Source organism: Sipha flava, unplaced genomic scaffold, assembly GCF_003268045.1.
Source record: "Sipha flava isolate LNK unplaced genomic scaffold, YSA_version1 197_pilon_pilon, whole genome shotgun sequence".
NCBI classification, from domain to species: domain Eukaryota; kingdom Metazoa; phylum Arthropoda; class Insecta; order Hemiptera; family Aphididae; genus Sipha; species Sipha flava.
Window position 1 is genome coordinate 1877462 of NW_020272774.1, and position 16870 is coordinate 1894331.

Sequence of the window (16870 nt, forward strand, 5' to 3'; positions counted from 1 at the left end):
TCTTTGAAGAAAACTCTCGCTAAACACAAAAATATAATGCTAGTTAACAATCTTACTAATCTCTCCCCAAAAGACGGCAGTCTGTGGAAAGCCACAAAAAAAATTCTCCGATATAAAACCCCCAACCTCCCTTTAATAAAACATAACGGCAGTCTTACGTCATCGGACTCTGAAAAAGCTGAATTATTTAAAATATATCTTTCTGAGATATTCCTGCCTCATCCAGATATATTTGATCCTGATACAATAACACTGGTCAATAGGTCTCTCAATGTCCCTCCTCAATTTTCTCTCCCCATTAAACCCTTCTCTCCTAACGATTTAAAATATCAAATCCTAAAATACCCACAAAAAAAATCTCCAGGCTACGATCTAATCACGGCCGAAGTAGTAAAATGTCTCCCCAAAAGAGCCATTGTTCATATTACTCATATTTTCAACTCAATAATCAGATTATCTTATTTTCCTCTACTATGGAATATGGAAGTTCTCGACAATTATCATGATCCATAAGCCAAATAAGCCAGCTGATACAACTTCTTCCTACAGACCAATAAGTCTTCTTCCCTTCCTTGCGAAAATTTTAGAAAAACTTATACTTAAACGTATCCTACCAATAATTTCTGACAAAAAAGTTCTACCGGACTACCAGTTTGGTTTTCGTTCTTCGCATTCGACGACCCATCAACTACATAGGGTAGTAGATGCAATATCTTTCTCTCTGGAAAAAAAATTATTTTGTACAGCAGCTTTCTTAGACATATCACAAGCTTTTGATAGAGTCTGGCACGATGGTCTCCTGCATAAAATAAAAACATTTCTTCCTTCACCCTTCTATCATCTAATCAAATCATATCTAACTGAACGTACCTTCCAAATACGTTACGGGTCTGACACGTCAAGTATTGGCAGTATAAGTGCTGGGGTTCCACAGGGCGGCATTTTATCCCCCATTCTCTACAATATATTCGCAGCAGATCAACCAATCACACCAAATACATCAGTAGCAGATTATGCCGATGATAAAGTAATTATATCTATGAATGACAACCCATGCATAGCCTCCGCAAACCTTCAAACTCACCTAGACCTTATGGAGAATTGGTATACCAAATGGAGATTTAAATTAAACCATAGCAAGTCTATACACACCACCTTTACGCTTAGACCAGCTCTTACCCCTGAGGTAACTCTGTACGGTGCTCCAATTCCATCCTCTCCTTCAGTTAAATACCTTGGTCTTACATTAGATAAAAGATTAACTTGGGCCCACCATATTAGAGCAAAAAGACTTTCACTGAACAACCGCTTTCGTATCCTCAAACCTCTAGTCTCTAATAAACACACCTCCCTTCATGTCAAACTCCTTATCTACAAAACACTACTGAAACCAATATGGACGTACGGGATACAGCTATGGGGAAGTGCAAAAAAGACAAATTTAAATAAAATTCAATGTTTTCAAAACATTGCGCTAAGAAAATTAATAAATGCTCCCCCATACATATCTAACCATACTCTCCATACAGACCTAAAATTAAAAACTATCCACGAGGAAGCCAAACACTTTTACAAAAGATTCCACAACCGTCTTTCCTCCCACTCAAATCCTTTAATTAAAAACCTTTCCTCCCTCTCAATCCCCGGCAGTCCTCCTAGACGATTAAAACGTGAATGGTGTAGAGACCTGTTACAAATTTTAATATAGAAAAAAAAAAATACTAACTTATTAAATATATTTAATTCATTTACATTTTTCATATAAACTATCAACATTTAAGTGTCATCATTGGGTGGCTTCTTTATTCACTTTTTGTATTTTGTATACTCATGTAATCTGTACCCCTTATCATATATGCTTATTGTGTCGTTTGATATAGATTGTATATTACGTATTAAAATAAAAAAAATAAAAATATTTTAAAACATGCTATTGGCACTTGCACAGAATAAAATATAAGAGTTTAACAATTGTTCCTTTGACAACTTCGCTTGAACCGCAAATATGTTGGAGTCACAAAGTCAATAAGAAGTTAGTTTAAAAGTAATATTTATTATAATACATAAAATATAAGCATAAGTACAATAATTGTTAAGTAAATTTGAGGACAGAACGTAAAAAGTCTGCCCGAGAAGATAAGTGTTTTAACACTAAATCTGGCGGCGATTAACTGGCACGCAGGCTACACGACCAGATAGTGTTTGAGGCTAAGTTCGGATAACTTATTCTTTCTTCTTCTGAACTATTGGACTAACAGTAGTCGTATTTATATGAAACAGCGAACGCTGTTTTACCCTTCTTACACATGCATACGAGACTTGGATACGGATGTAATAGAGAGTTTTTTGAATGCCAAATAATAATTGCCAAGAAAGGACACCTAGGAGTAGGTGATGTCTATTAAAACATGTGTAGATTACTAATAAGACATAGATTGGTTTAGATTACTAATATGATATAGGTCGGTTTACTACAATACTATCATACTAAACAATATTAATAGTACCTACCAAAGTATAAATACTTTATTTACAAATTTACATACTTGATTTATTTCGTTTTCTACGCATGATCATGGACGGGTTTCTAAATTATTTTTAAATTGTACGTGGAATAATATAGTTTATTGTTTTAGAAGAAACCTGTGATCTGTCGTCCAAAGTATACAATATTTCGGCGTCCAGGATCTTGTGTTAGACATTATCTGATATATGGGAAGTGTTCGTTTACTATAATGGGTGTATAGGATTTAGGAAATATTAGTTTACTACACCATAGTATAGTAAATTACCATAGTGTATAGCAGAGAAATTGTTTTAGTGTTAGTTTAGAAAACTTTTCATCTACTGTTCAATGGACATAAAGATCTCGCAAAAAATTAAGTCTTGGCGTGGTGAAAAACAAGCATTTGAAGCATTGAACCACGCTCTTACATAACAACGAATAATAAAAATACATATATCAGCAACTGATTGGTATTCCTTTTGGTTAAATTTATATTCTTGACGAAATAAAAGTATTTTTAAACAATATATGTATGTCTATTGACATCCAGCAAACATGATGAATTGCTCCTGGAAATTGAAACAAGATTCCACGAGGAGGAATACAATTTTAAAATATAACAGTTAGTTCAAGAAATTCTAAGTAATCTTCTCTGCAATGAACCTTATTTAATTCAGTTACATACATTTGTATTTATTATTAAAGAAAACAAAATACGTTGTTATATCTACCACATATAAGCATTTATTATACTAGTACATAAACTGCCACCGTCAAAAGTATTTATAAATCTATATCTATATTTATACTCTATACTACTATATAAAATGAAGTCGCTTTTTTTTGTTCGCGATAAACTCTGAAACTACTTATTGATGTCGTGCAGTTTTTTTTTAATTAAAGAAGACATCACAGAGTAGGTTTTAGGCGTACATTTAGTCCGATAAAGTTAATAAATAATTAGTTATTAGTTATCGATATATATAAAAATGGAGCCAAAAATGTATAACATTTCATCAATTGAAAACGGCTGGGCCGATTTAGCTCAATTTTTTTTAAATTGTTCGTAATTGCCAGGAGAAGGTTTTTACGAAAAAAAAAGTTGGAAAAGTGCTATTGTTTAATAAATCATAGTTTAATTTAATAATTTTTGACCAGGTCGATAACTGCGCAATTGAAAATTAATCATTAAATAAAACTATTAAAAACTATTAATTTTATTTTTGGTAATAAATGACGGGTATTGCATAAATATTAAACAAAGGTGCCAAAACAAAAAGGAATGTTAGTTCGAAAAATTATTATGCATATCGGTTGATGATTAGACGCGATCAGGACAAAGTTATTCTACGATGTCATGAACTTTGTCAACAATTCATGGTCGAAATGTAAAAATAGAGAGCGAACGATTTCGATACTTGCGATTCAATCAAAAAAAGCTGCATGCAGAAGATTCTTGAAACAATTGTTACATATTGGAGATGGGAAAGTTACTATAGATGAAACGGGATGTATAAAATTACCGACCGATTTCTGCACAATCATTTTTATTCGCAAGATGCTCTCATTGACCAGATATTTCCCAATGTACACTGACAATACACAAATCATGAGTGGCTGACAGAAAGAGCAATTTTAATATCAAAAAATGAGGACGTCAATGAATTGAATCTCAAGATACAACATTTGTTACCAGGAGACTTGGTGTAAAACAAATCTATATCTACAGTTTGCGATACTACTGAAGCTATAAATTATCCAACAGAGTTTTTAAACTCATTGGATTTACCAGGCATGCTACCGCATAGTTTAGAATTGAAGGTTTGATCTCCAGTTATTTTGTTTCGTAGTTTGACCCACCACGGTTGTACAACGGCACGCGATTAGTCGTTAAAAAATTAATGAAAAATGTTATCGAAGCCATAATTTTAAATGTCAAATTCTGAGGTGAAAATATATTATTACCGCGAATCCCTATTATATCCACAGTTATGCCAACACAATTTAAATGCCTTCAATTTCCAATTAAATTGGCATTTGCAATGACTATCAATAAGTCTCAAGGCCAAACGATGTCTGTCTGTGCCTTAGATTTTGAGTAAATCATATTTTTCACACGGACAATTATACGTGGCATGCTCTCGAACCATCCAGTTTGTGTTGGCGAAATATGGGATAACAAAAAATATTGTACACTCTGTTGCATTAAGGGATAGATATTGTTTTTTAATAATATTGTCATAATTAGTGATATATATAATTTTAATGGATAAATTTTAATAAATTATTAAAAAAATAAATGTTTGATGTTTTTTCATTTTTATATTTCGTCACCGTTCATAGCACTCCATACCTCTTCCTTACATCCTTATCCTTACATGCCTATAATAAATTAGTTATTTTTTCTAGCAAAATATTCTCTAGAAATAATTTATATGACAAAACAACGTTTGTCGGGTCAGCTGGTGTCTTATAAATAGACGAACTCGCGTAGAGGATAAAACCACCCACCATGGAGAAATGTACACATTTAGGTTAAATGTCAGTATTTAAAATGAAACTGAGTAAAGTACAATTGTATTACACTTGTAATTATATTCATTGTCACTGATAATAGGATGTTATCGTAATTTACACATCCTCATCATCAGACGACATTGTTGAAACTATAAACGATTAGTTTCATCGGTGTACGGCAGATATGAAATCGGTTCGTTAAAACTAGTTTCTTCGGTGTGCGGCCTTAAGTAGCGAGTAACACAATTACATTTGATGATAAAAAACGTAATTCGAACGTTTTCGATCGGTTATTTGAGTGGGCGAAGAAGAACAAAAAGAGTGATAAGCGGCGAATGAAAGTTATTAATTTTAATGATCTTAACAATCGGCGATGACATCGACACTGCAATTAGCTCACGCTCGCTCAACAGCCGTGGTACGTGATCAACTCTGCGGTCGACCACTAGACTGTACGTATTACGGTCCGCCAAACGCCACAACACGTCCCGCCGGAGTCTTGTATCGAGGGCCCGAGAAACGGTGAGAACGCGCGATCAACAGCACTCGGGGGTCCGACCCGGGAAAGCGTGAACAGGGTCCGGCCGCACCGCGGCAGAAACGTGCGGTGCGCGACGACACACGGATAACGAGCACAGGTAACGGGCGAGCGGGTATCCCTCCCCCCCTCAGAAGAATCGCGTCGCGAGCGGAACCCGAAACGCGCGGGATGACGCTCGACCGCAGGATCGTCACGCTGTTGGCGTGCTTGACCGTGGGCACCGTTGTCGGCGTCTGGTACGCGGTCACGCACCACGAACGAACGCAGTCCTACGACGACGACGACAACGACACGGACGCCGAGCCCGGAACGTTTGCGAGCACCTCGCTCAAGTCCGTCACCGTGGTACGTATACGGCTAGCTACCCGTCCAACGGAGCCGCTGACAAAATAAATAAATCTTGCCCGTGCACGGCCCCAGGCAAGGTTTCGCTGTTGAATCCGTAGCATAATATTTCCGCGCGCACAGTTACGACCAATGGATATTGTTACGTTTAACCGAGTAACGTTAGCAGTTGCAATACTGTTGTTCGCAAGGTTCCTATTAATAGTTAACAACATTCGTCGGTACCGCCACAGAATAAGACAGAATGGACACTGATAACAAATTACATGTGCAGCATAGGACAATAATGAAATCAGTCAGCCATTTTATTTGAGGTACAGTACGAAGTTAGTAACATTTTATTCCATCATGAAACGGTAGTAATATTCTTTATAAGCTTCTGCGCATTTTCAAATGTTACTAATATTAGTATTATTTTTCAAGGTATTAGGTGCAATAAGATTTTGAGATTTGGGGGGCTTGTAAGTCTTATGCTATGGTATAACCATGGGTCAACTCCCATCATTACCAAAAAAATATAAATTGTGATTTTGTAAATATATTACAATTATATTTGTAAATTTACTTGAACAATGATTTGCATTTTATAGTATTATATCGATATAAACGTTTTTATATACTTAAAAAATGTATATAAATACCTGTATAATACTATTTAACCATCGATGAATCTATTTTATACATTTTTTTGTTTTTTAAAACACTTCCCATTCTGAAATCCTGCACATGGGCCTGTATTATGGTAGACATACTATCTAAAAAATGATCCACAAGTAAAAACTTCTTGGTACCCAGTAGGTCACCATGTTTCACACTGTTTGGTTAGGATCATATATTGAATAATTACCATAGTTGAAATTACAATTAATAACGAATATCAGTTATCACTGATTATAATTTAATAACAAAAGTACCTCAATTAAAATGGCCGCTGATTTCATTACTGCCGTTTTGTGTCCACCCCCTGGTGCCGCAAATCCTGAATCTTTAAATTTTTCGTAATACGCACTGCGTTTGAAACGAACGTTTGTTGGTCTGTAGCGAATAACCGACGCAGATCAAAATGAAAGATAAAAAATTATTTTTTTCATTAAGTACAAATATATTTTACGATATTCGTATGCAACAAATGGGGTTTTAGAACGATTTCAATAAATCACGCGTTTTAGACAACTTTTTTCTTTTTTACGTTAAATATTTTATATCTCTGTCTAATTTATCCGTCAAAAATATAAAATTAATATTATCCAACCAAAAAAATTCTTACCTAGTGACTTACTATTATTATACAAGATTTTATTAAATATGTTCACAGGTATTCCGCCATGGAGATAGATCGCCAGCTTTCGATTACAAAACTTTTCCCAACATTTACGAGAATAACTTTCCTGAAGGAAAAGGGCAGTTAACAAAGGTATAAAAACCAATCTCCATCAAATTTCAAATTCAAAATCGGTTTTATTTATTAATATTTAAAACAAATTTTTATATCATTTTTATCGTGATAAATTTTCAAGTATTCAAAAAACGTATATTTTTATTTAATATTAAACAATATTACAATGTGCAATCTAATTTAATATCTTTGCATTTTGAATGCACTTGCACTATGTGTAGTTGTATAATATTGTTATCCATCATTCATTAGATAGGAAAACAGCATATGTACCAAAAAGGAAAACTGTTCCGACGTTTATACAATGGATTCATTAGTGATTTGTACCTTGACCATGAGATTTTAGTCAAAACTACCAAATATAGTCGAACTTTCATGTCAGCAGCAATGGTTTTGGCTGGAATGTATCCGCCAAAATATTATCAAAAGTGGTCCTTCTCGGAAACAGTGTGGCAGCCTATACCGATTTCCAATGACTCGCCAGATCAAACAATGGTATGCTTATAACTTAATACTTATACGTTGTGTTTCCATTAAACATATTTTACTAAAAAAAAATATATATATATATATATATATATATATGATCGTATTCTTAAAACAGAATATTATACATTTGCTGTATATACAATTTGGTTGTTAGTACCTAATTATTTTCAAAATGTATCTAATTATCAATGCGATGTTATGTTACTTGCGTTAAATTAGAAAAATAGCGTTTAAGGCATTATTAGATATTTCATGACATTTCAAAAACTAATATATTAATTTATAAATTATTAAAATTTATAATATATAGCTTTGGTCAGTGATAATTTAACTCCGTCCGCGTTTTCAAAATAAAACGGAATAAACGTATTACTTCTTTCTCCGTAAATTCGATTTCTGATTATTCAATGTACGGTGAGCTTTTGATTGGGTAAAATTTAATTTATATAAAATGAGAATCATTCTTTTGAAGTTGTTTCGTAACGGTTCATGTCCGTACACAATCTGGTTTATGAAAAATGATAACGATGTCATTATCAATAATTATAATGAAACCCAAATTGAGGAACTATTGTCACATTTGTCTGAAAAATGTGGAATACCAATCAATATTGAAGCAATGTTTGACTTATACGATCTATTTAAGTCCATGGTGAGTTTAAAATATTTTTAGAATTATCATTCATCATTCTTTACAACAGATTTTTTTATTTCATCAAAGATATCCAACGAATTGCAATTGCCAGAATGGATCAACCATGAACAATTTCAATTAATGGAATTAATTTACTACGAACAAACAAGAAGAGTTTATAATAATAAAAAAATACAAAATATAATTATAGGTAATTATTATTTTTATATTATTATTTGTTTTTTAACTTTTAAATATATGCAAAATCACCCGAAGATAGCTGATTAAACTATAAAATACAAAAATCATACCAAAAATTAATATCGCCAATGTAAAGAAAGTTTAATGAACTAAAACAAATTTAATTCCTAAAACTGACTTTTCGATATCATCAAACATTTTTAATTTTGATTATAACATTTTTATTAAAATACCACAAATACCACCTTTGATTCAAAAGGCGTTTGTTATTTTAATATTTTTTTCTTCGAAATTCAATATTATGACATTCTTTTTACATGAACAATAAAATTAAATGATAAAAATAATAAATAACGACATTAAAAAAAGATAGAGAAAAAAAGTCTTCTAGCCGATGAACTTCAATGTGAATAATAATTAATAAGAAATCAATACTAATAAATTAATAGTAATAATACAATAAATAAATAGCAGTCAGAAAATAATAATAATATTAATAGCTGAAAGTGATATACATGTTTTTACTATTACATTAGATAAGCAGTTCACGACCCCTGTGTCTTCATTTTAACATCTTGACCGCATATTTTATTGTTTTATTATGTTATCTTTTGTTTCTTTACAGGCTTAACAAAATAAATAATTAATAGCATTGATTAAATATACAATGTATTTTTAATCAATGCTTGTATTGAGGATAGACATCTGAGATATATATATATATATATATAAACATTAAAACAGAACATTGAACTATTAGTCATTACTTATTAATGTTATTGTCATTCATTATATTTTCACATTATTATAATACGTATCATTCTTTAACGATACAAAAATTATGATTTTTTTTTTAAATTTTTATTTCAGGACCTCTGATAAAACAGATTAGTTTGAACATGGAATTACAATCAAATAGTCCAGACTACATTAAAACAAAAAATAATATGCATCTTTATGCAGGGCATGATATGACTTTAGGAACGATGATGTATTTTCTAGGCAATAATAAAATAAAATTACCTGATTTCGGTGCCTCGGCACATTTTCATCTATATTTGAACAAAACAATAAAGGTATGATTCTAATAGTTTTCTAAAAAATGTTATACATGGGTATAACATTAATTAATGAGTTTTTGCTAGTATATTTTTCAACGGAGGATTATTTAGTAGTAAGAGGTAAGAGAAATCGTTAATTAGTTATGGTATCTAATTTGAATAATTCGGATGATAATGGAAGTGTTTGTGAAAGTTTATTTTTTTTTTACAATTTTTATAAACAAAATTATTTAGACCTTATAATATTATATTAAACACTGATAAATTATAGAGTTAAAAGTTATTTTACTCTTACTTTAGGTATTCTACTATAATAAATGGGATAATGAAAACGGAGAAGAAATGTCAATTCCAAAATGTGGTTATTCTTGCAATTTAGATGACTTCGTAAACCTTATTAACAATGAAATGTCTACAGAATGGGAACAAGATTGTCAGATAGAAGGGAACTAAAATGATTTATTCGTCACATTTTGTAAAAAAAAAAAAAATTAATAATTATAAAAACAGCATGTTAACATAATATGTAAAGTTTAATTTTATTATTGTTAATAAATTACTTTTTAATTATGTCCACAAATTGAGTGTCTCCGAAATTAAATCTTACCCTCTCAAAATATGTCATACGTCGACCAATCAAAATTATTAATTATTCAAAACTGAATGATTTAGTGTTGGCTTGTTACTAAAATTAGATAATAGATACAGGTAGCGAAAGGATCATGACCAGTGTTGTGCTTAGATTATAAAAATAATCTAGATATAGATAAGATATCTGAATATATATAGAATGAATCGATATAGATAGATACCGTAGAAATTGAATTTATCTAAATATAGATATATAAAATTATTTTTATCTAAATAACTAAATAAGACATTATGTACTTCGAAATTTAAATTTATAATTATAATTGAAAATTAAAATAATTTTGTATTTTTATTATAATATTGAATGTTCACACAATTACACATTATCCCAGTCATGCTAAAGATAACATAATATTATTTATTTATATAAGTGTGCATCATGAGTGTACGTAAGTGTTATCAGTGGCGTAACTGGGAAAAAATCCAGAGGGACAAAATAATTTATTAACCATGAACAAAATCCTAAGCTCCCTTAGGTATCATATAATATCTTAAATAATACATGAATATTATATTATTTCTTAACTTATAATTCAAATATTTATATTGTTGGATTATCTAGGAGGGGACAAAATTATACCTTTAAACCTCTCAAAATTATCAGGGGGCACTTATCTCTCCACAATTATACCACTGAGTGTTATTATAAACATAGAAAATTTACATTAATTACAGAATATATGAACAGAAAAAAAATATTACATTTAAAACATTATATGTATATATATAACAATTGTTTATTATTTATCCGAAACCTAGACTTAAACAACGAAGTTTAGTTTCATTATCATAATTAAAGTCGAAAACATCAGAGCCAATCAGCCATCAGATAGAGATGTATTACAAAACAAACATAAGAGATAATCTAGTGCATAACGACATTGAAATAAAATTATCGGAAGCTGTTGATCAGGACCATATGTCTTATTTGTACTTAGGTTATTAAAACCCTCAAAAACCTCAACTGCTGAATTATTTAAAGAAGATAAATTAATATGTGAATTTTGGTTTATGTTCGTTTAATGAAAAGCAATTGTAGAATTCGGTGATATATAAACAGAGGAAAAGTAATTAGAAAAAGCGTTACATGTCTTCACTACTGTCGTACCGTTCTTTATTAAAATGCATTACTGAGGGTTTTTTATATAGTTCCAAAAGCCTCGAAGATTGGTAGATAGATTTTTTTTGTGTACATTAGATAAATACTGATAATGGCAACGTTTAGAAAAATATTTACATTTTGAAAGTGATTCAGAGAATTTCATGTACGGTGTTTGGCTGGGATTCTTTTTATATTCCGGTGTGTGCTAAGCATTTTTCTTTTATTAATGTTCATAAATTATTATCAAACCAAGAAGGATACCTAGTTGTATTTGAAACGCTTTACTATTGGTACATATAAATTTAAAATTCTATTTACTACTGTGTAAAATTTTGTAACCGCTGTATCGACAATCATATAGGAAAATTGATTACAACAATTAATTGTATTTAAAGCGATTGATATACTATCTAAATTAGTTTTACTAAAATTACGATGAACTTGTGTTGGAATTGATGAGTTATTTAATTTATATAACTCGTACCTAATACTTAGGGGTGGGTGGTGTTCTACTATAACTAAGGAACTCAAACACAATTCAATAGATATTAAATTTAAGTGAAGATTAAGTCGAGTATATTATCTTAGAGATTACGTTTAAAGTTATACTGCGATAAATTGTGAACGGAAAAACTGATGCAGAGTGGTGACCACTTGCGGTTTAACGAGTATTGTTACATAAAAAGGTCATGCCACTAAAGTTATAGTCTCCTGCGATTAAGATATCAGTCTTATCTCCAAAATTGAAAACAGCCAATTAATTGTGTTTGCGTGTTTCATAAACCGATAGTAGACTTGTTTCTAGAATATATAACATGAACCTAAAATAATTTTTTGAGCGTCGTTTATTGTAATTAATACAAAAACTTGTTCAACTGAATCATAAGGAATCAATATAAATTCACAGGTAGGGGCGGAACTAAAGGGTGGAAGACGGGAAGTCATCCCCAGGCGTAAACTTTTAGGTGTAATTTTTGTAATCATTAACGACTAATTTGATATTTTTAACTTTGTAAATACTGATATTAAGTTAAAACTCAATGAGTATAATTGCATATTAATTATTAGAAAAAATTCTTGAGAAGAGTATTTTATTATAGGTCTATGATTTAATTTAATTTAAATTTAATAAACGCCAAATAGGGCATAATTTTAACATTTTCCCCGGGCGTAAAAATTTCTGTTTACAGATATATTTAATGTCCACAATTATAATAACACCTTCACCACGACTTCAATTACTCGTTAGATTATTCCTATCACATCTAAATATATTATATTTATGAAAGCCAAGCTCTGAATCCAATACTTCGCTCTTAAACCAGGTTTCGGTTAACACAAGAAAGTCATAATTATCACACTGTATATTACATATAAAATTATTTAATTTATTATTTAAACTCCTAATATTCTGTTCAGCGGCATAGCCAGGATTTTTTTCGGGGGGGGGGGGAGCTGCAGCTTCCTCCACCCAGCCCCACGCCATCGATCTAATAGTAGCATGACGGGGTTTCGTCAATTGCGCCGAATTTGGGACACTACCTGTATAGTATACAATGTATACCGGCGCAATAGATGTATAGTATACATCTATTGCACCGGTATAAAAAAGGTATATTAAATAGGAATACATCTATTGCGCTGGTATTAAAAAAGTTATATTAGTTAAAAGTAAATAAAATTATAAATTTATTTAATTTATTAATTAAATTAATTAATACTATTCCCATTATAAATTTAAGCACGAGCCACGACAACTAAACGAACGACTATACGAACAACGCGTGGAATTGTACTGCACAATACTATGGATTTATCTATAACCTAACACGGTATTTTTCCACATTTTTTAATTTGTTTTATCTTAATAATAATACAATAATATAATTCAAACTTACCTATGATATAGATAATATATTAGATATTATATATATTATTATTACACGTAAAAACCGATATGTAGTTATAATAGAAATAGTATTATAGATGTTTATATATATTTAAGAATCGATCAGCGTAATTGACGTACACCATTTATTACATTAAAATATCGATCGGCGCAATTGACGTACACAATTTATAACATTGGAATATCGATCGGCGCAGTTGATGTATACCTTTTTTCTATCCCATAATTTTTCTTTCTTTACCTGCGATTTTCGGCGCAATTGATGTATGCCCAGCATGACAAATTAAACTTATGATACTTTATTTACATAACTTTTATTCTTACTATACTTCTTTTGCGTTCATCGGGTTTTTTTTAGTTGGAGTGGGAACACCATCAAAAAATTCAATGAACCAATCGTTATCACCACAATGTTTTTTTCATCAATTTGATAGCGTTTGGCGTCATTGTATTGCATTGGCGGATTAACTATTAGGCTCGTCAGGCTCGAGCCTAAGGTGGCAATTTTTTTGTGTATTATTTTTTTTACTCTCAAAAAAAAATAATGACATTCAAAAACTCATTAATTTTGGTATCAGAAAATTCGCAATTTAATAATTTAAATCTCTGGAGGGAGCCTATTCTTGAAACGTCGATTTGCGTGAACGACCGCGGCAGTTCGAAAATACGTTATGACAAACCGCCCGATGGGAAAGCTACTTGTTTTTAGTTATAACTTGCATTATTATGAATTACGCGTGACGCATGAAAAATATGCAGCCACTAAATAAGAATAAGCCAAAATCGTGGAGTTTTTCTCACTAATAAGACGACTGAGAATATTAAATATTGATATATAAACTGATTGACGATAATATTGTTGGCGAGTTCGCGAGTAAATATAAATCAATTTACCGGCGAAAATGTTTGAATGTTCGACCGTTCGACGAAAATGTATGATTATTTTCAACCCATATTATACAATATATGTACATACTAATTAAAACAGTGACGTTCGTAATCGTAATGATTTTATTTAGGTTCATTATTATAACTATAAATTGATTGTTTTTAAACACATAAGTACCCATCATATTATTTTTCAATTTATTTTGCTGTGGACATCTGAACACATTGGTCACCCTCGCCTTTTGTAGTTTTGTATACCTATTAAAGATAGTGGCTGTTTCTCTATTGCATAGTTCGAACAATCACAAGTACAACTTTATTTCTTGGAGCTCTATTAAATTATTCATAAATATATATTATGATATTGTAATCAACCTATATTGTATTGTACTTATTAAGTACCTATAAGTACTTGTACTTATAAAAATAAAATATATATTATAAAAATAATAATAATAATATATATTTTACTGCATATTTTTACGTACGCAGTGGCATACAAATGAGGGAGGGATTCGGGATAATTCCCCCCCCCTCAGGACAAAAAAAAGATATTGCCCAGTTTTGAAATTATTAGAATAATAAAATGAAAAATATACACGTCACGAAAATAACACATAAAATGTATATAAAATCTAGTAGTCATCAATTCATGGGCGTATTTTAGGGGGGAGGCGAAGGGGCGATCACACTCCTTGAATCCGTATTTAAGGAAATGGTTATATGTGAGATACACATTTCAATTTTTTTTAATGTGGATCATTTTATAACGAAATCAAATTATGCGTGGCTATAAATACAAAATTGAGCGTTTTGTCGGGTCCATATTTGGTGAAAAATTAAATGAAACACAAGCGTAAATTTCTAAACACATGTGTTAAAAAAGAACTACACAAAAGTCAATTCTAAGTGGATCCTGATTTAAATATTATCAAACATTTTATTTGTACATTTTGAGCCTGAATTAAAAAAAAAATTTGATTCGTCCACCCCCTAGAAGTAAGTATATATGCCCCTCAATTCAGTGATTATTTCAGACCTATCCCTGGGGGGGGGGGTATCGTAAATTTCCAAGGAGGTATGCCTTAGAAGTAAATAATTAAGGGAAGTAAAAGTATCGTTTCAAGTTCAATATATAGGTATTAGATAGATACCTACGAATTCATAGATTCTTAAAAATCTAACATTGGTTAATTATATGTATACAATATTTGAATTAAAGTGTAATCATAAGAGCGCGCAGAAATTACTGGCAAAGTAGTCATACATAACATATTTACATTTAATATTAACAACAAATTTGGATAGGGTAATTTAAATTAACTTAATAATTATATTTTTTCAATATTCTTATACATGTATTTACTGCTTACGGATGCTTCAAAGTGGTTGAACATAATATGATTATTTATTATTATGATAACTATGAATATTTTGGTGTAGAGACGGAAGTTTCACAGAGTAATCAAGTGCCTACCCTGACTACCCCGTGCGCACGCTTATGAGAGTAATAATTATTTAACCTTAATACCTTTGAACCATTTCTCCCTCCCGGGACAGCTATACCCGATTACCGATTTTTGGGTTGTTACCAGTGGCGTAAACTGGGCGGTCCAAATGTGGCACTTGCAACACCACATATAAAATGTGGTGGTGCAAAGATATATTTTTGCACCACCAGAAAATTATTGAAATTTGTATAGGTATCTATAATATTATTTTTAAGAGCCAAGGAAATCATTATACTAAAAAAAAAATTTTTTATTAATATTATATTAATAAAGCTTTTACTGCTAAAATAATTCAAAATGTATTTGTTATTTAAAGAAATATATGGGAAAATATTTAGTTTATTGAAAAGGATTTTATTTATGAAATTGGAAAATTGGTATGTTGGAAATTATAAGTTGAGAATATATCCCTGTCCCACCAGGAATTTAGAACTAATTTACGCCACTGGTTGTTACAGTACTTAAAAAAGGGGGCGGTAATCACTGAGCGTGCCTAAGGGTGCCGAGAAAGTTAATCCGCCACTCTTGTATTGATTACGCTGTTGATTTGTTTGTTCGGTCTCGATGAAAATATGTTTTAGTGTATCAATCATGTGTAATTTTCGATTCGCTTATAGAATAGACAACACCTCTACTTTACTTGCAAGGTTAACTTGTATAGGACGTGGTTTTACATTTTTCTTCCCTATACGAGTAGCATGTATTAAAGGAGTAGATAGAGATAGTAAGTTAAAGTTTTTTTTTACTGTATTTGGTGAATTCTCATCCGTATCATTATCTTCGTTAATACAAAAAATCATAATATTCCTTGACTTTTCCATACGCTTTTGAATTTCACGAAATAATTTAATTTCTGAATCAATATTTGTTCCTTTTTAGTGTCGCGACCCCTTCCCCTCCATCTATATTAGGTAAAAATTTGATTTGAATTTACATTTTGTAAATTAGCATTTTATTATTTTTGACCTACGTGACCCCAAAGTCAAGGTGTTCGCGACCCCCTGGTTGAGAAACGTTGCACTATATTATACTATTTTAGTTTGGATGGCTATAATTTTTATTTTAATTTATTATTTTTTATCTAGATAATTGCACAACACTGATCGTGACTGCAAAGCG

The 16870-nt window shown here is 31.1% G+C and overlaps 1 protein-coding gene across 1 annotated transcript; it reads left to right on the forward strand.

Annotated features, from left to right (window-relative positions):
• The first annotated feature begins 5349 nt into the window (after nt 1-5349).
• Nucleotides 5350-10215, forward strand: LOC112681838 (lysosomal acid phosphatase-like). The gene is made up of 7 exons (XM_025552150.1): nt 5350-5909; nt 7225-7323; nt 7558-7800; nt 8267-8446; nt 8516-8639; nt 9500-9705; nt 9991-10215. The coding sequence occupies exons 1-7, from the start codon at nt 5733-5735 to the stop codon at nt 10141-10143; spliced, it is 1182 nt and encodes a 393-aa protein (XP_025407935.1). The 5' UTR covers nt 5350-5732; the 3' UTR covers nt 10144-10215.
• The last annotated feature ends 6655 nt before the right edge of the window (nt 10216-16870 follow it).